Source organism: Emydura macquarii, unplaced genomic scaffold, assembly GCF_026122565.2.
Source record: "Emydura macquarii macquarii isolate MOO-44397 ecotype Brisbane River unplaced genomic scaffold, CSIRO-AGI_Emac_v2 contig_3530, whole genome shotgun sequence".
NCBI classification, from domain to species: Eukaryota; Metazoa; Chordata; order Testudines; family Chelidae; genus Emydura; species Emydura macquarii.
This window is the reverse complement of record NW_027133667.1, coordinates 6797978-6818422: the sequence shown is the minus strand read 5'-3', so window position 1 is coordinate 6818422 and position 20445 is coordinate 6797978. Positions and strand designations below refer to the sequence as shown.

Here is a 20445-nt window from a genome sequence, read left to right as displayed (position 1 = left end):
TTACTACACCTTGCATGAACTGCCATGATCTGTCCCCGGTTGCAGGGGAGCCAGTAGCAGTTTCACTGCATTTAGGAGGAAGAATGTGTCTCAGACTGGGCAATGGTGTAAATTCAGGCTATTGGTCTCTGTCCTAGAATCCAAGGAACAGGGAACTCTGAATTTTTGTTGCAGGTTGAGATAACCCCTGAGATACACTAACATCCAGACTAAAGAAACAGAAGCAGCAATCCCTCAGCTTTAATAAGCTGCTTTCTAGGTCACATTACCAGGCTAAGATATTTTTCAATGCTACAGGGGCTGGTGTTCTTGTAGTCTCAGGGGTCATCATGGTTGCTAATTTTTCTCCCCCGCTGAGCTTTGCATGGGCACCGGGCTTAACTTAATATATACCTTATCATTTCTACCCCAAATTGGAGGAGAAAAAAAATCAAAACAAACCCCACAACTCCTATACACAGTCAATGCAGCAGGGCTTGGTTTCACAACATCAGAGAGAAATATTCCAATTTTAAATACCTGTTTTCAATCACATTTAAAAAATAACGAAAACATTTTTACATACATGAAGTTGTTGCTAAAAGACTACAAGGGGAAGACAGGCATACATCTATATTTGGGCACAGAACTTGTGGAAAATGTCCCTTTAAAAATCAAATTATTTTAAGACTCTCCCACTTGATGCATTTGGCGTTAGCTATTTTAAGCAAAGAAAAACCCACAATGAATATATGGAAATGATCTAGGGCAGGAAAATAAGTGGTGTTTGTTAAACTTCCTGGGACAAATTCTGCATTGGATGCATATATGTGGCTCCCACAGAAGTCAATGACACCTCTGTACGTCTGAGAGCAGAATTTAGCTCCCTTGTATCCAGTATTTGCATGTGCTGCCGTGCTGCAGCTCGTTTGGTTATAGATTTAGGTAAGGTAAGATGTGAAATCTGACAAAGTGTTACAATGAATGGGTACAATTCTTGGTCCATTATGTCTTTGCTCTAGTCCCCTGGCAAAAAGAAGACTCTGTAGAGGATTTCTATAATGTGGAGGAGTCCTTTGGTGGATCATGGCCACTGTGATCGCTCCGGTGCCAAAGGCTGGAAATGAAGATGCTGTAAGGGTGATGACTGGGCAAAAGAGGGTTGTAAGTAGGTAGGGCCAGATTCTTAGATAACATAAAATTAGTGTAGCTCCACTGATGTCCATGGGGTGCCAGCGATTTATGCCAGTTGGCAATCTGGTTTATAGAGTTTTATACATTAAAGATCAGCTGTTGACTCAAGGAAAGCTGTGACAAATCTATTAAGACAGTTTCTTGCTTACAGAGGGCATGGCATGTTTTCTGTATTTTAGCCGACTTCTCCTCCTCCCTTCTGCCAGGAACAGGATCATGTCAGAAACCCCTAAGACTTTTAGACTTTCATCTCCTGCTGTTACCTATTCCCACAGCTGACCTCACACTCCTCTAATGGTCATGTTGCAACAATTAACTGCTGGAGAGAAATTAATCCATTTGTCCATACATCCTTTTTGCCAATGGACGATTTATGTCTGCAAGTGAAATTATATGAAGTGGGATCAGATGAACTCCTAAGCAGTAATGTCCCTAATCTCATACTTATATCTTTAGTAATAAAGATAAGGGACCAATCTCCATTCTCATTACCATTTATAGCAGTGGTTCCCAACCCTTTTGGTTTGAGAGCCATAAATATAATTTTTACAACCCTGAAGGGCCACCAGTCTCTGCCAGCAGTCCCCTTCCGCCCTCCCACTGCAGCCAGAGGGAAAGAGTTCAGTGAGGAGGATCTCCCGTCCCCCCTGGCTGCAGCAGGGAACCATCTGGGTCCCTAGGCAGTGACTGCCTTCTGCAGCCAGGGGGATGGGGGAGATCACTGCTTCCCTCCCTCTGGCTCCAGCAGGGACCCAGTGCCTAGGGACCCTGGCAGAGCACTTTGCCATGCTCCCTGCTACAGCCAAGGGGAGGGGAGCGCTGATCTCCCATCCCCTTGGCTGCAGCAAGGAGCCTGCACCAGCAACATGCTTCGCCTGGGTACTTAAGCATCAGCTCCCTTCTGCAGCCATGGGCCACTCAAAAACCCCACAGGCCAGTTTTGGCCCCCAGGCCACAGATTGGGAACCACTGATTTATAGCTATCAACAGAATTATTTTTACACTGAGTGTTGTCCATGAATCAACATCAGTTTTTTAACCCAGTTAGCAATGAATGACACATTCTAGTTCAGCCCAATGTACCAGACGGACACTTACTGATGCAATTTAAAACTCCTTCTGGGACACAGCAAAAAAATTCTGGAAGCAGCGAAAGGTGGGGAGGACAGTGGGCTGAAGATGTTACTGTCAATTATGCTATTGCTGCTGAGATCCCAAAGCAAGAGAGGCTGTTGAGCTGCTGAGCACATGAATACAAGAAATAGAAAAATATAAAGAAAAAACAAAGACAACCTCTGCCTCCGCCCCCCCCCAAAAAAACTTCTAACTTTCTGGATGCTTTTAAAAAGCATATAGTAAAAAAAAAATCTCTGAATATTGTTCCATTTTAGACAGTGTGGAGATAAATCTTTAGTGCTGCGCATGCATGATGAAAGGAAGATTACAACTGCCATTACCAAAAAAAATCACTATTCCCTGAGCAGCACACTTGAAATGTACCCCCTGGGGAATTCCATGTTTAAAAAAATAGCCTGCAAAGAATCTGTTGCATCTCAGAATTTCAAACCTCTCTGTATAAACGCCTATTACACTAGAGGCATTTTCTGTTTGAAACACTGACTAGAATAATAAGCTTAACAAAATTTGCAGTAGAAATCCCTAATAATACCATCTTTGGCTATTGGTATTTTGAAGGACACTGAGAACAGTGTGATATAGCGTAAAGGCAGAAGACAGCAGCAGCTTTCTTCTGGGCATCCAAGTCACATACAAAATCAGTCTCTGTTTTGTCTGATACTTCACAGTTCATGGTGGCTAGGTGTCACTGAGGATACAAATCCACACACAGTTTCTAATATATTTGTAGCCTGCCTTAGTCTTTCAGTGAGTTGTACGCTCTTGTTGTCCGGTTATTGACGAAATCTATCTTCTTTAAGTCAGCCTTTGGAATGAAACAAAAAGATCCAATTACAGTTAATGACAATTCTGATAACTAAGAGAATGCACAGGACAAAGACCAACTGCCAGCCACATACAAAGCGTCTGAAATGTTACTGTAAAAGAATGATCCAGGATTTTATTGATCTTATTTGGTCCAGTAATTCCTCTTGCTACTTTGTCAGCCTAATTTTTCAAAAGTGAGTAGTGATTTTGGGTGCCTCAATTTTTCATTGCCCACTGAGACACCTTAAAAGGGCCTCCTAATTTGCAAAAGGAGAGTGCTCAGCATTTTCTGAAAACCAGGCCCCTTTAAAGGGGTCTCAGTTTGGGCACAAAAAAACACTAGTGCCTTTTGAAAAGTCAGGCCATCGGCCTTAATCTTAACTCTACGACATTCTAATGAATTTGTGGTTGTACACAATGGAGACTAATGCTAAAGGTGATTCAGGTACAGCATTTTACTCCACAATCTGGATTTCCAGGCATATATATATTGCTGTGTATGCAGTACTGGTGAATGAACATGCTATATACAGTGGGGTGATGCTATTTTTTTGGGATGAGAACATGAGCTCCAATTCTGCATGTTGTCTACTGTAACTTTGCTTTTTGCTACTGACAGGAGGTGCAGTAGACTTGCTTGCCAGATGTTATTACTTTTATGTCTGCATGGAGAGCTGTGACAGATTCAACCAATTTATTACATCTACAGTTGAGTGATGCCCTACTTTCAGACTGGAAACAACAGGCAGGGCTAACGGCTGCTCGGATCAGGGGAGGAATCCCAGTCCTGTGGGCTGGGGCGTGACATCACAGCTGGTCTCTTATCACTGCTTTGCTACGGTAGCTCATGCACCTCTGGACAAGAGTTGTACAGATCTTTTACATGAATGGATAATCAGCACCTCCAGGAAGCTGAAAGCTACAAGTCAGAGTGGGAAAGAATCTTTAATACTCTAAATATTCAGGAGTCCTTTGCTGCACCTGCCTCTTTGTCCACTTGATCATAAATCTTGGACCAGGCTCAACAGACTACACTCTAGTTCATCCAGGGTTTCCACAACAATGCATTGGCTTGACCTGGTTTCCTCTCCACTCTGTGACTGTGTGGCAGCGCTGCAGACAATAACTCATGTGGTGGTGGAGCGCCCAATTTGACATCTGGAAGGCGGTTTACAACGCCGAGCCCTCCTTGATACAGAGACTATCCTCTAGTTACAGAACCTGGACACTGATGTATGCATACAACTGGAGAATGCCATTTTTGATCAGATTTCTTGGACAAACTCCAGGGGCTTACACTATATTTTTGGTTAACTCATAAGCCTGCTGAATGGTTGATCTCGCAAAGCATCTCTCTTTTCTCAAGGACTGAACTAGATAATAAAACAATAAAGCCCAGGAAGCTGGGTTCATTTAATTTATTGAGAATTTTAGAAGGTGACAGTTATAAACAGCAGGAAAAAAGAATGAGGACATTTTTAAGAAATGCAGGGAAGAGGCACCCAAGTCAAACAGATTTAAGTGATCCCCGTTTGTGGGCTGAAAAAAGCAATTGCGTAGGTTCCAAATGGAAAGAAGGGAGCTGGTTTGTTAGCCAATTCTGTTTTGGGCGTTTCCTGTTGGTTTGATTTGGCCAACACTCCTTTTGTTTGAATAGATGTAAGATCTGGGCTTTAAAACAACAAAACAAAAAACAAACAAGCAAAACCCCACAAAACTGCCTTGACTGAGGAGCCTCACCCTCCCTTTGTTTTGTTGGTGTCTTATTCTATTGCTACTGTCCCAGCAAACAACAGCATCTACATCAATTTTAGCAGCACATCGGAAGCCCAAAACTGAGATGATCACCAGTCACCAAATCAAGAACATGGAATTGCCCCAGGGTGATCCACATCACGGATCTGTTACCAGCAGTGCAGAACTGCCAGATGTTCTACACTTGTTCTGTATATGGGACATTACACACCATGAACTGCACAAAGAAACCCCCAAAGGAGTTTAATCTGAAGGCAGATTCAATGTTTGCACTAATCCAGATCTTACCTTTTTGTAGGCACTGTGGAGATCAGTATGTGACCACATGGAGTACAGGAGGACTGAGGCAGCTTTGCTGGCTTTGCTGAGTACATTACTGCAATTTGTAAAAATAAACATTTAAAATTCCAATTTGTGAACACGAGTGTTCAGATCTACAGATACGATTGTTTATAATCAGTTTCTCCTTCATTTACCTGACAAGAGTTGAGTTCAAGCTTTCAGATCGCCCAGTATAGCTCGTGGCATCTGTAGCACAGGAAATGCACCTCCCTGTTTTAGCTATTAGTGATGATATTCTCAGCTCAGTCTGAATCCTTCACCATTATGGGGTCTTCATTAAGGGTGAAATACACCACAGCACCGTGGGCCCATCAAAGGCCCTTTGTATCAGTTAAACCCAATATTAAGGGTTAAAGTGATTGGCTGGCCAGCCCGGGGGTGCTCAACAGCTGATTGGTGGCCAGCCCCCTGCAGCAGCTGAAAGCTCTGGCAGCTCTGTTTTTCCCCCCTCCCGCAGGGTGTTTTTAGTAAAAGTCAGGGACAGATTGCAGCTTCCATGAAGTTTTGTTTATTGCCTGCAACCTATGCCTGGCTTTTACTAAAAATACCTGTGACAGAAACTTGACCTCAAATATAAGGTATGTTTAGAATTGCTCCCTCCTTACGGTGGCTGACAGAGTACATATGTTGCACACCCCACCTAATATGGGTATAAAAAGCAATGTAGACAGTGAGACACTGCTTAGGCAAGTAGAGTAAAGACATGTCTGAACCCCATGGATATGTACATAGCTCTCTACATGTGCAAGCAGTGCCTCCCCGTCTACACTACTATTTTTAGCAGCGTAGTGTCCCACTGCTTCCCTGCTGCTGGAGCCATTCCCCACTGCCTCTCTCCTGCCAGAGCCTTTCACTGCCATGTGTAGCTACACACCGCAGACCTACACACACAGCCTGCTTTTCTCTGTTGTGTGTATCTACACATATCTTACACGACACCACCAGAGGTGTGCAGTGTAGACACAGCCATAGCATATCCCCTTCTGAGAAGCCATTTAAAAAGACAGAATAGAGCAGTTATTATAAAGGGCTTCATTGTTTGACCCAATGTGTTTGATTTGAATCACACTACAATTATTATTTAGGCTGTCTATTCCTTTAAGTTACATTTTTTCCAGTGGGTGTTGCTGCTCTTTTATCTCGGGGGGAACTTTATAATGGCTTACCTGTCACTCATGCTGATGTTCATTATCTTTGGTAGGCCATCTGTGTTTAGGAGAAGCCGTGCATTTTGGGTGCTGTTCTGAGTCAAGTTGTACAAGGTGTAGCAGACAGAGGCTGTGGTCTCATTGGCAACATCTGATCCTGGGATAGAGTCAGGAAGCCTGGAGACCAAATCTGTTAAGACGTTTCTGGCTAGAGGATGAAAGGGAAACAAATTCGATTACAAATGTACCACACATACACCACACCACCACGACACGCTAATATCAGGTTTACTCCACCTTTGTTACTGGGTGTCTGCTAATAGGAGGGCTGTCACTTCATAAGAAAGTGGATGATTGTATTTTATAGCTAATTGTGGGTATAATGATGTCTAGCTATAAATGTCGTTAGGCTGATAATTCCTCCCTACAGTATATTTTGCAATGCCCCCCATCCAAAGCAGATTAATATAAATTATATTTTACTCCAAACCATCCAAGATGGAGACGCTTCACTAACTTGCAATTTATTTCACGTAACTGTTATAAAATATTTTTGCACTAATTGTACAAGGTGTGACTATAGCATAAATGTTAATGTAGCAATTCTGAACTGCAAGGTATATTCATTATGGGTCTGATCATGTGAGCTACTGACTTTTTGAACTCTGACTCAAGGCCCTGATTTAAGAAAGAATTTAAGAATGTGCTTAAACCAATCCCTAGTCAGGAAGGCATGTAAACAGCGGCTGAATTTTAAGTGTGCTTAAAGTTACACATGTGCTTAAGAGCCTTTTCAGGAAAATGATGCTTTCCTGCATTGAGACCAAATCAGTGGGTGTTTTAGTACTCAGCATCTCTCTAGAGATGCACAGCAATATGCAGAATGGATCCCTACAATAGAATATATTCAACATACTGGATTAAATGCTGCACTGAGCTGCCTTGGTAAAGTGGGTAAGAGGGCATAAGGAGTCTTCTGTGTTCGTGCTTCTAATCATGTTTATTACGGTAGGGCTTAAGGACTAACTGAGCTAGGCCCGAAGCGTACCTGGTTCCTGTCTGAAAAGCTTATGATCGGAATAGACAAGAGATACAGGATGGGGAGAGGGGCAGAACACACAAGTAGTGTCGACAATAGTATGGCGGCAAACGTCACGTTAATTTCATGATGTATTTTGGATGGGTTTACAGGGTAGAAAGAAAAGGATAGCAGGTGAGGGGGACAAGACAGGGTAAGGGATAAAGCAGGGAAGGTTCGTAATGAAACCGAAGTGAAGAGATGGGAGTGGGGCGTGAGTACTGGAGCAAACAGCCAATCAACACAGGGCAGAGAAAGTCAGAGAACTTTCTACAGTTTTGACTGGAATGTCCAGTGGGTCCCTTCTTTGGCCGCTCTTATTCCTGCTGTCTGGAGTTTGGCTGGCTCTGCGCTGCAATTTTCCCCCAGTGCCCCTCAGCGGGGGGAGGGGAGGCACCAGCTGAACCTAGTGCCCTGTGTGTGAGTGTGTGTGTGTGTGTGTGTGAGTGTGTGTGTGTGTGTGTGAGTGTGTGTGTGAGAGAGAGAGAGAGAGAGAGAGAGAGAGAGAGAGAGAGACACCCAGCAACGTTTTGGGTCCAGAGAGGTTCTGAAGTGAATCATGGCCCTGTTGGGGCCCCATCCAGCCCACTCAATGCATGCAGCAGAACAATGTCTTCCATGAAACTCAAAAGGTACCATGGGCAAGTGTGTCACCCCATGAACAATGTCCCCATGGGGGTAAGGTCCACTGGTTAGGTGTATGTCCTATCAATGCAATTGTTAGGTACCAGAGTCATAGGCGCTATACAGAAACCTATGATAAATAGAGAGACCCATCCCTTCATCGGGCTGAGAAGGTTGTTGCAGTCAGCAGTAAGCTTTAACCAGGTGTTCACTTCTCAGAGGAGTCACCGGTAGCAGCTGGCAATCGTTTGTGGCAACTTGCCTGCCAGGCTTTCCTTGTCCTAGATGGGAGGCCAGTACAGTCATGATTGGCTTGCCGCCAGGTGGCTCTCAGATAAGGGCAGGATTTGCCCACTGTGGACATTCCTTTATGCACCAAGCTTCACACAGACATGAGACAAGTTTCCTATGTATTGGGATAGAACTGAACTGAAATGACAAACTATAGATTCGGAGGGCACCTTAATTTCCCAGGATGCTGTGCTAAATAACTACCAAAGTGATCATGCCAACCAGGAGAGCTTGTTTATTTTTTGCAGGGATTCTGAACATAAAGCATCTTACATAATAGTGTATAAATAAAAGAACGACATGGAAGGTTTCTTAAATTATGTAAACATTTGGTTGTGCGACCTCTAAGCTAGACAACCGGGAGAGACATCACAGAGGCAGGGAAAGAGAAGAAGAGACCCCAATCAGTGCACAAATCCTGAAGTGCTGCCTAATGGAGTCTCCCTGTGGCCACCTAACGATTAATAGAGCCTGCCTTAATTCACATTGACAAATTTGGCTTGATTCTGCACATACTTGCATGGATTTTACACAGTGTAATTCTACTGATTTCAATGGCATTAGACCTGTTTTACACTAGTGACAGTGGGAAGAATCGAAATGAGAATATCTGCCAGCATACAGTGACCTTGACAGGGAGCGGCTACCCTGGAAGGGCCAAATACAGGAATATAATTAATCCTGGGAAACCTCTGAGAATGTGAATTACTTTAAACACAAGACAATCCTCCCTCTCCAAAACTGGACTGATTGAAGTTTTCATTTAACCTTTTCTGAAAACGTATGACGAGAAATACGTAATACTGCTAAACAGAGAGAATTTAGGCCGATGGTCCTCACTTGGGCAAAACCTATATTTTAGTCAATGGGAGCTTTACATGTATAAAGACTGCAGGCACTTGGCCCTAAATCTGTTATATCGACGAATCCTATCTTTTTTTTTTTTTTTTAAAAGGAAAACTAAAAGTAAAGAAGAGACAGAGAGAAAACATGAAAGAAAACCTTTGCTCACCTATTTCACTCTGCAGAGAGGCGTTACGAGACAAGTTCCTGAGCAATGAGATGGCTGCCCTCCTTACGCTTGGATCGCTTACATGCAGCATGTGTTGAATACTCTGAAGGCCATTTGCCTTCTGGACGACAACAGTATGAGCTGTTGAAAATGGCATCTGTCATAAGGCACACAACTTTAATGAGTAATCGTTATGCTTGTACTGCTGTATAAACAACCACCACATTAAGTTATCTCATTTTTTGAAAAATGCAGGCAATGCAGTTACAAGGTGCCCTATAAATCATTTTCAGGAATGTTTGTAATATTAGTCCAGATCCTGAGCTACGTGGAAGCTGGGACAGGAGAGACGGGTGATGCCATAGCAGCTTTAAACCCCCTTTGCACTATCTGATCCTGGGATTGTTTGACCAGTCCGTGGCATACACCAGACGTGTCAATTGATGACAAGGGAAATGTCTCTAAAAAGACCTTGGCTGTGGATGTGCCAGAGGGAATTCTCTACTCGTTTCATAGAGAAATCATTATACTATTAGAAGAAAAAATGTTTTGCATCCTTCTTATACACACCCATGTCTTCATCCCTGTCCCAATGAATTAGCCTCTTACATAGGAGACACATACAGAGAAGGAACAGCCCTTTAATGTGCCATGCAGGAAGTATCCACGGTTCTTAGCCTGGCTCCCCAACTTCCATATTCTTAGATTCTTTCTCATTGATCAATTCTGTGAACTTGCAACTTCACAATGGGGGTCTGAGCTCAAAGCTGTACACATCTCACATTGCAACCCTACTCTCCACATTTCTACATTAAAGAAAAAAGAAACAAGAAACATGACGACTTACTGGTCCACTGCCAGCTGTGAGGTTCTGGAGAGCTCCCAAAGATGCTTCTAGGGTGTAGTTTCTTGTACTTTTTGCTATTAAGAAGAGATATATCCTAATAAGTGTGGAATGCCAGAGCGATTCTACACCTTTGGGACTGCCCTTTTCCTCGGGTAGCAGAGTATCCTGTTGTTTCTAAACATGTAAACAGATCAAACCTTTAGAACTAGAGAACTTATATGACCAGTGCATCACAATCTAAAGTAGCCATTCTGTAACTGTAGCCTAATTTTGCTTTCATTTTTACTAATGTCAATCCGGAATAATGCCCCACCGAAGTCAACAGAATTAAACCAGTGTAAAACTGGTATAAGATCACAATGAGGTTCATTGCCTGGCTTTTCAGAGCCCCAAATACGTCAGACTTCAGTATGTTGTGGACTCAAAGAATGGTTTATAAAATGTAAGTATTTAAAAATATTGGGATATCAGACATAATACTAGCAGCAGAGGCTCACAAACCCGCAGGCTTCTGGTGAAGTGTCATTCACTTTGAAATAAGTTTGTCTGGCTCACGCTGCCAGACAAATTATTAACTGGGAAGGACCCCAGACCTATTGCATCTATCATCAGATCACCATTCACCACCAGCCTCACTGGAACTGCCTAACAATTCAGAGTATAATCAATTCACACATTACCACTTTCATTGTCCTGCTGCGTGTTCCAAAGCACCCCATGCTTTTATCATTGGTAGGAATATTTTTTCTTTGCACATACATGTTCTGGGTATAACTGCTAGGCAGCTCTGACTCTAGCTGGTAGGAGAGGTTGTGAAGAATGCACACGCAGTTCTCTGTGGCCTAAAATAATGGAGAAATGTCATTATAGCTCTCTGCGTGTGTCAAAGAGACAACATAGACATGGGAGGACCGTTTGATTCAGGATCTTCGTGGCCAGCCTTTGGGTTTCGCATAAAGAAGAAACAGACAATAGTGATTAGGCCACTAGAAACTGTAGATGATTTTGAAGACCCCACTAGCTACCTATCTACATCTTTAGGCATATAAATACATTTAAAAAAAATCTAGCTCTAAATCATTTTTAAAAATATAGGGTAGTTTATTATATTCACTAGGAATTTTTGGAAATTTACTCTCTACTTATGTGTGTTATCTTTATAGGACAAAAATGATAAATCCATTATGAAAAATGTCCTATCTGAACTTTCATCTCTGCTAAGTGAAAATTGGTCGTTCCTTCACATTCATTCTCATATTTCGGGGTCTAAGAAATAAATGGCTTGGTTGCCCACCCCAATTAGTACTGGTGAAGAACCCTTTCATTCTGAGGAGTTACCTTGTCATCAGGCTGGTGGTCTGCAGTGGTTCCTTGGATGTAATACACAAGAGAATCAATTAATCCACCACAATCTCTCATCTTTTTCCTTCCTTCTGGACCAGCAGAACTCATGTTTCTGTCCGGAAAGGAATCAATTGGTAAGAAGAGATTTATTCGTAGGTCACTACCTTGTCTCCCTCCCACTCTTTGGCTAAATATTAGAAAAGATATTGAAGTTGTGGGGCCGTGACTTGACTCCTCTTCTGGGTGTCACCAGACATTTGGTAATCAAAAAGTCATCAAATAACAAAAGTCTCTGCTAATTAATATGGTCATCTCAAAATCCCAGAAGTACTCCCAGACAATATTACATACAGTAGAAGGATAGGTGACTGTTTGTGTAGAATAAAGACCTGGGTCAAACCTTCATGCAGAAGCTGAACCAACCCTTTTTTAAAGTTCATACAAGTTGGGTAGACTTTTTCCATTATTTAATTTCCATGTTCCTCTGAAATCACTTAGTTCAGCTCAGAACCGCAAGTGGATGTGTCAACATACCATTTGAAAGAGTATTTTATGATTTCAGCCATGGCATGACAAACTTCAGGTCTTGATGAGCATCCAAACTTTGGGGCATTTATCCAAATCAATTCAATCCTCCAAACCAAGATCACCCATCTATAGTTATACATGGTAAGAAGTTCTGCAATATCTGTACATTAGTTATAAAACTTAGGTGTTGAATAATGGAAGACCACTCCCCTTCTCCATAGCCTGCATTCCCAAATTCCACAAATTATCATAGAACAAGTCAATATTTCCTCAGATCATTGTAATTTAAAGTCTTAGTTATGAGGCCAACTTCTGTAGAGTTTTTTTTTTTTTTTTTTTTTTTTTTTTTTAAGTCCTTATGTATCATTCATAGCGAACTACGTACCAGCAACAGAATTTATTAGGCTGGTTTAAAAGAAAATTATAGAATTTAATAGAGGATTCTATAGATTACATGACCTTTATTGGCTTCATTCCTATTATATTCTCATTTCTATGTTTGTACAACACCTAGTACAAAGGGGTACCAACCTGGTTGGTGTCTAGGTGCTACTGCAATATAAATTATAAATAATAATATTAGGATTTTTAATAAGGATTGCCAGTAGTTCCATTGGAGCTGAACTCCAATTAGGAGTTTGTTCTTCAAATTCACTTTTAGAGTTAAAATTTTAATACTGCATTTCCTCTTTCCCCAGCCTCTCTCTCTACTTCCTGATGCCTGAAAGTAGACACCAGGATGGTGTTGGTGTCACCCGCTGTTAGGTTTTTTGGTTTTGTTTTTTTTTGCTAGCCCAGACTTCAGAGTCAGTAGCCCAGCTACTGCACTGGGACAGTGAACAAGTGGATATTTCCCTCCCTTTTTGTGGCCGTCTTTCACCTCACTTGGTGAGCAAAGGAGAAGGAGATTAATTCTGCTGCAGAAGTAACTTCCCAAACTTGTTGAGTGTTCAAAGGATGCTCAGAGCTCCTGCGAGTGTAAGGCGAATTCAGCCCAGGAGGAGAAAAGGCCCAGAGTGTCTTCATAGCAGCAGTGATGGAAATGTGGCATGAGGAAGAGGGCCTTCCCTGGAAGCGACAGCAGCAGTCTTGCCTCACTTCTTGGAATAAAGAGTTAGGAGATGAGCCACTTGCTGCTGCTGCATGCAAAAGGGAAACATGAGAGGAGGCTTTTGCTAGATCCATTAGGGAAGGCTCCCTTCCCTCCCCGTAGCAATGCTATGAAGAACTGGTCAATAGCCAAGCACCTCCTCCTTCCTCACCTCTTCTCCTCAGGTGGTCAAGGAGGAGCAGAGCAGAGGAGTTTGTTGGCTTATCACCTATAAATATTTAGCTCCCCTTTACTCCCCTGAGTGAAAAGGGGGGGAGGGGGAGAGTATTTACACTCACCTGGTTTAGTGTTCCCATATGGGCACCTAGCCATGATTCGTTGTTTGCTTCAAAGCCCCTTTATGCTGCTCTTTTGATATAAAAGGGGCTTAAAGGCAGCAAGTGAGTGTCTTCACAGCAGGGAATGCCATCTGCATAAGGGCAGCTGACAGGAACACTTTACACTGGTCTCCCTCACAGTCGCAGATGAAGGCGGTTTGCCCGGGGAGTAGAGAGGTAGGGGACATGAGCAGAGCATACTACCCTCTGGCTATTCTTTGCTTCCCATGGCCCATAAGAGGCTACAGGCAACTGGAATCTAAATTAGTTGAGCCCAGAGATGGAGGGCTCCTGAAGAGTTCCAGAACATAAGGCTTAAAACACCGTTCCTTCCCTCCCCCATTCGAGCACAGAGTGCCACTGAATCTGTGCTGCATGATTTCTTCTGCCTCACAGATCAACAGGGAACTGTCCGCCCCAGCTTTTAATCAGAAGATCTGTGGTTTGGGAGATGTACTCTTAATATGAACAATAAAAGTGATTTAAAAACCCAGAATTCCCATGTGAAGTTGATCCCCGAACGAGCTACCAATTTATGCAGACAGCAACGAGGCCAATGCCTTGAAGGCAAACTTATTTCTATATTGAATGTGATCTGAATTTCAGAATGCTGGCATCATAAATCTAAGCCTCACCATTTAGGCCCTAGGCAGTTCTGCTGCTTTACATTTCAGGTTCTTGGCTGGGAAAGAATATAAAATGCAGTCTGATATCGCAGCTCATCACAAACAAAGAAGCAAAATTTCCCTTAAATGAGTCACTCATGATAAATACATCAAAAAGGTTTTACACAAGCAGGCGGCAAATTACAATACATTTAAAATTTTATTATTGCCATTAAGCTGATGAGGTACCACTTTAAAAGTTCCCTGTAGTTTATGCATTGTAAAACAGATATGCTGCCAATGCCGTTCTCGTGCTTTTTTGCCTGTGGTGGTGTTTATACAGTTTAAACAAGGCTACGCTATAACTGCAGTTTTCTTTCAGGTCACGCTTTGTTGCTAGTATCCATAATTCTGAGTTCATTCGTTCTCTTGTGAAATGATACTGACTAGATTGAATTCACTTGGAAATCAAGCTCATTCACGAGGACTTCCATTGATGTCGTTTTGCAATATAATTTTGCTCAGACACAAAACACTTGAAACAAATCATCCCTTTTGCCAGTTTATGGTTACGCTGATAGAGGAGCACACGTAACAACCTTGTCTGTGCACATCAAAAAAAAGTTTCACGTGCGAAATTTCCATTACCAAAGACACACTAGCTGATATGGAATTGTGCTGGTTGAAAATCACTGCACAAAAAGCATCTTAACTTACCAATTTTTGACAGCAACAGCCATAGTGCTTGGATCTGTAATACTGTTAGATCTTACAAAGGGCTAGAGTGCAGCCTTACAATGTAAGAAAGAAGGGGTAGGCACATGGCTGCATGGCCCAGGGAGCAGAACAGAGAACAAATGATGATTCAGAGGCACTACTCATCCTCTGATCTTCCTTTGCTCTGGGAAGTTATTTCATCCCTTTCTTTATTCTCCACTGTGTGCCCAGCCGTGCACGTACACGTGGGGGGCCATTGCTCCTCCTGCTGCCTACCACAACTGGAGCAGGAGAATAACAGGGTGGAGGGAAGCCTCACTTACTTACCAACCAAGTAAGGGCTGTGACCGTGGCCCTAAGCAAGGTCAGGCCAGGTCAGAATGTGAATGAGAGTCCTGCAGGGAGCACCCCCACGGCCAGCGGATTTTGTGACTCTGCAGGCGGTGCTTTTTGTTCTGAGGCTGTAGTGAATCGATGTTGCAGCACTTTCTTTTGGAGGACTCAGAACTGAGGTTTTGATCGCCAGGACAAATCTCATGGCACTTGTCTGTGTACAAGCGTTAGTCCTGGTGATCTGGCCAAACCTGAGCACACACTGGTTTGGGTAATTCTGCCCACCCTAAAGTGCCTCATTTAATTTCCACAAAATATGCTTATTTTGCCTCAAACCCTTGCACAGGGTGATGTCCTGTTGCTGAAGCAGTCCTTTCTCTCTCTCACAAGGGCGTTTCTGGACACTCAACTAATTCTTCTTTGTCAAACACCTTTGGATCCTGAGATGAGAGGGGCATATTAGGGCAAAGGATTACTATAAAAATAAAAAAAGAGGAAAGATTTTTTGAAAGAAACCAAATGATAATCTATGTCTTATAGTACTACCAACAGGAAGGTGGAACTGAACCTGCGGGGCGGTCCGTCCAGCAATGAGACCCATTGGCAGGGCATTGTGGGAATGCTTGTACTGTACTTTGATGGCCTGTGCACCAGCTGTTCTGCTGATAAATGCAGGACTTTGGTACTCCTGCCGCCACAATGAAGGTCGCCGAAATTTTAATTTAAAAGGTGAACTGACAAGCTTTGTGTGTGAAGGCCCGAGAGCAGTGCCTTGCCTTTCTGCGTCATCGGACGATGGCTTTGCGAACACCTCAGGAAGTTCAGGGAGCTGTATACCCTTTGTGCCTTACCCAGTTTTGAAGTGCGACGGCAGCCAGTGCTAAGAATTCAGGAATGTATTTAGTAACCGAGTAAGGCGCTAGGCTGCAAGCTGCTGAGCTGGAAAGAACAAGGAGGAAATGAGTGCGTTGTGAAACTGAAGAGATAGGGCCCTCTGGCAAGAAAAGATAGGGATAACTGGAAGGAAACTTGAGAGGATGGAGATGATGTAAAAAGGTCCTGCAGCAACAGGGGTCAGAGAGGTGTAATATCATTACTAATTGATATTACAGTAGCATCTACAGGTGCCAATTGAGATCAGGGCCCCTTAGGTGAGAGACAGCCCCTATCCTAAAGAGCTTCCAGTCTAAATAGGCCAGACAGAGAAAGGGTGGAAAAAAGGAAATATTATCCCCATTTTATAGATGGGGAACCTAGGCACACAGAAACTAAGTGACTCTTCCAAAGGTGTCACAGGAATTCTGCGGCAAAACTGGGGAATAAATCCAGATCACCTAAGGCCTAGGCCAGTTCCTTAACCAACAGGCCATCTGTCCCTTCAAAAAATGGGGACGCATTCTGCTGTGGGACATTCTAGCTATAAGGTGACCCAGAGGAATGATTTAAAAAAGCTAGAGCTCCTCTACTGAAATAAGGCAGATTGGCAGCTGCGGTATACTGAGTGCTAGCTGCTACACCCTGGTTTGTGTTGTTTGAAAGGAAGAATGAATTCGTATGGAGAAGCAGAAGTGAACAGTAAAGGGGGAAATTAACATTCCAGTGGTTAGTAAGGGCAATACATAGCTCTGATAAGGAAGCAGCCTTCCTGCTCTGCAGTTGAGTTCTGCCTCTCAGTTGCTTCATATAAATCTGCTTCTGCCGCAGCTCAGGCAGAACAATCATGTTCTGTCCACCGCAAGGCATTTATCTCCCGTTATTCATGAAGAACCCTTGTGAATAGGTATTTCATGCCAAAGGGGAGATCAAATTCTCATCAGTGTTCAAAGTACAGCAAAGAAACACAGATAGTCTGGCGTTAAGAACAGGGGTTTGTTTTTTGTTTTCAAGGCAGAGTTATGCCAGCCATGCACTGAAACATCCAAGACCATATATTCAGTATGTAGTTGCTACCATAACATACAGGCTGTGAGGCTACCCAACCCATCTAGTTCCACCCGTGGGAACGAATGAAGCCAAAGCACAGCAGAGCATAATACTTTCAGTTCAAGAGAAAGACATGCAAGTTACCTTTAAAATCCACAACAGGTTCAGTGCCAGGCCTGCAGCACTCCTTTGATGAGCTCATTAAATAGTAAAGCCAATTTTATATATTTGCCTGGTTGGCAGGCAACACACCCTTTCTTTTGATTTTCCTAACTCTGCATGGCAGGACACAAGCCAAAGTTTAATTCCCTTTCAGATACAAATAATGCCACTGTTTCTGTTTCAGGGTCTGGCAGCAACTGAAACATGCCTGATCATTTCCTAATGTTTAGGTTTATGACTGGCAGGATTTGCAAAACTGAGCAAAGGGAGCAAACAATTGGAAAGGGAATCACAAATATCGCAGTAAATAGGGATTTTGATGTTCTGAAAATCACAACGTATGATCATCAGATCACATGCACAGGCTTAAATATTGCAAATATCTTAACATTCTAAAGCAAAATACATGAAAATCAGTTCAACCTTCATTCCTCCCCACCACCCCATTCATGGGCCTGATCCCGGGCTCAAGATCAAGGTTCTAGGTTTCTCCTGACAAAAAGATCACACACATTGGAACAGAGGCGGTGAACATTTTCCTGTGCTCGTTGCAGTGTTTTAGCTATTTGCAATGTTATCACAGCTATTGAAAGCGAATCTTAAATTTAGGACTTATCTCGTATGTAAAAGAAGGAATGAAATATTTTAAAATATTTCAACGTCAATTTTTAAAACATTTTTCTTATTTTTTGTGTCTGCATTTATCTTCTGCAGCTATTCGTTTAGTATCATGAAGAGTGTGTTAATTTTTTGAAAAGCAGCTTTGCAGTTCACCTTTAACACGAGAAATGTGCCATGTGTAATTTTTGAACTTCAAAGTACAGCTTTCATGCTGCAATACAGGCCGCAGGCTACAGACTAACAACAAACATGTCAGTTATTACAAAAGAAAGGACTAATTACAGATTTATACTCTGGCAATATATATATATACACATTAAAACAAATGATTTGCCAGCATAGCACCTTCTGTGCCGTTTTTCACTGTAGCATTCCTGTACTTCTGTAGCATTCCTTTGGATTTCAATGATCCTTTGAATCAGATTCTCCCATTTTTAACACAGACATACAACAGGGGTGATTCCATTGTAGTCAGTGGGACTACAGCAATGTTGAAGTGCAAGAGAAAAATCAGACTATTTCTCTTTATCCTTTATCGGAAATGGACAATTTTATAAGGCCTGGTTTGGGAAGGATCCTAAATTTTATCAGAATATTTTTTTCACTAAGAACTGGGCTACACAACCTGAGTGGTCAGCCTCATTTGTGAGTGTCTCAGTACTATTTGATCTCATTTTGGTCAGAAATACATCTTCTCATGGTATTTCATTACACAAAAATGGGAAGGGCAGAAGAGCGTAAACAAAAAGTATTTTAAAAAAAAAGGTTAATCAAAACTTGGACTCTGAACAGGTTTGTAAATTCCACTGAACTCCATGGAGCTATCCCACGGATGAGTTTGACTCAACGTCCATTTTTATTTGATCCAAAACAGTTCACCCATTGTAATTCTTTATCCTTTACATATCAAGGTTTGTAAAGTTGCCACAATATGCTTTGTAATGAGTGCCCTGCCAGTACTGGGAATAATTCAGTGCCTCTGCATCCTGGCTGACTGTGAAGTGGCTGTTCTGGGTCATATATGCAAGCAAGTAACTAATCAAGCCTAAAATGACAGATGCCCATTGGAAAAGGACACAATGAACAGGCATTTCTATTTGCATGCACGTATAGCTTTGGCACATTTATAGATCCAGGGTTATATTTTTGTTTCCAGGTACAGTACTCCATAGTAAACATTAATGGGGACACAAAAGTTTATACCAAGTAGTTGATGTTTGTCTATATTTGGTTTTATAACCCTCAAAAAATAAAATGTTCTGCCTTGTACATGGTTAAATATTCCTTAGAACTGAAGTTAATTAGTAGTTAGGTTATCTGTGGCCTTGCAGTGCTCCGAGGGGAACAGAATCCTCATTGTTGAACACGTGTCTGCTATAACTACCACTATGTGTGCGCTGTAAAACCAGGATATTTGACAAGGCCGAATGGCTTATGAAATACATTTAGAACAGGAGCAGTGGTTATGCAATATATCCGCAACTACTCCACTAAAGGAGATCTATATACCAAATCCAAAGATAATTTGTTAACAAAACACACATCAGCAAGCTGAAACAGGACAGCTTCTCAGTCTATATTACAAGTTTCATGTTCAGTTCTAGGGACTCCACTGAGGCATGTCCAAAACTACAGCCGTGCTATTTTTCTCATATAATTGACTCATAATTAATTGCAATCTCTGCTCTACTATACCTCTTCTGGGACCTGCTAGCCAAAAACATAAATCTCCTGTGCTTACACTTGTGTTTAGTTCTTGCAAGTCTAGTTCACCTGTCTGAAGTCATAAAAAGGGAATGCGATGCAGAGCCCAATCATCCAGTTCTTCAATGATTTGAACTCCTGGAAGTCAGTGGAAAGACGCCTTTTACTTAGTGCTGGATCAGAACCTAAATGTCTTATTGCTGAATTCACAAATTAAACTGTTACCTATGGTGATTCTTTTCAGTGGGCAATATGTGTGGGGATCTCTGGAGTACAATCTCACTCAAGCAGATGCAGTACAGCAGAATGTGATAGAATTATTTTGGCCAGGTCTTGAGGACCATAAATAATGCAGCTGTGTATCTGAAGTCCTTGCTACATCACAGCTTTGCAGCACTATTACAACAGCTGGGAAGGCAGAGGAGCAAATTCTGCTTGTGATTGATCCCAGTGTCAGACTCACCACAGAAGCTCTTGAATTGCTCATGTACTTGGAACCCCCTCTCCAGAGGGTGCACGAGCCATTTTTTACAATATCCTCAGCTTCATTAATTATAAATGTGACCACATTGCTGAAGCCCTGCCTGTGAGTTGTCAGTGAATCCAGAACTGCAGAAAATGCCCCCATATTAGTGAAATCAATATAACAGGCAGCCTTCTGCCTTGTTTGGCAATATCTTAAGAAACCACTGCAAAATAGCTATACATGTACATAATCTGCTTCACCTTTAATAGAAGGCAACTTTCTAATCAAGGAATTGATATATCAGTCACTTGAATGCTTAAGACAGGTTTCCTGTATGTATGTACTAAGGATACTTACTATAATTTGGAACTTTCCATAACAATGTTTCATTCTAACAGAA

The 20445-nt window shown here is 42.2% G+C and overlaps 1 protein-coding gene across 1 annotated transcript in view; it reads right to left on the bottom strand.

Moving 5' to 3' along the window:
- Positions 1–1995: 1995 nt before the first annotated feature.
- The window catches only part of PKP2 (plakophilin 2), a 52977-nt gene continuing 34527 nt past the window's right edge, over positions 1996–20445 (bottom strand). The window contains exons 7-13 of the mRNA XM_067536092.1: positions 11553–11670; positions 10895–11056; positions 10215–10388; positions 9368–9524; positions 6381–6570; positions 5161–5248; positions 1996–3115 (exon numbers count right to left, since the gene is read on the bottom strand). Of these exons, the coding sequence (XP_067392193.1) occupies positions 3047–3115; positions 5161–5248; positions 6381–6570; positions 9368–9524; positions 10215–10388; positions 10895–11056; positions 11553–11670 (958 nt within the window). The 3' untranslated portion in view covers positions 1996–3046. The remainder of the gene's footprint in view (positions 3116–5160; positions 5249–6380; positions 6571–9367; positions 9525–10214; positions 10389–10894; positions 11057–11552; positions 11671–20445) is intronic.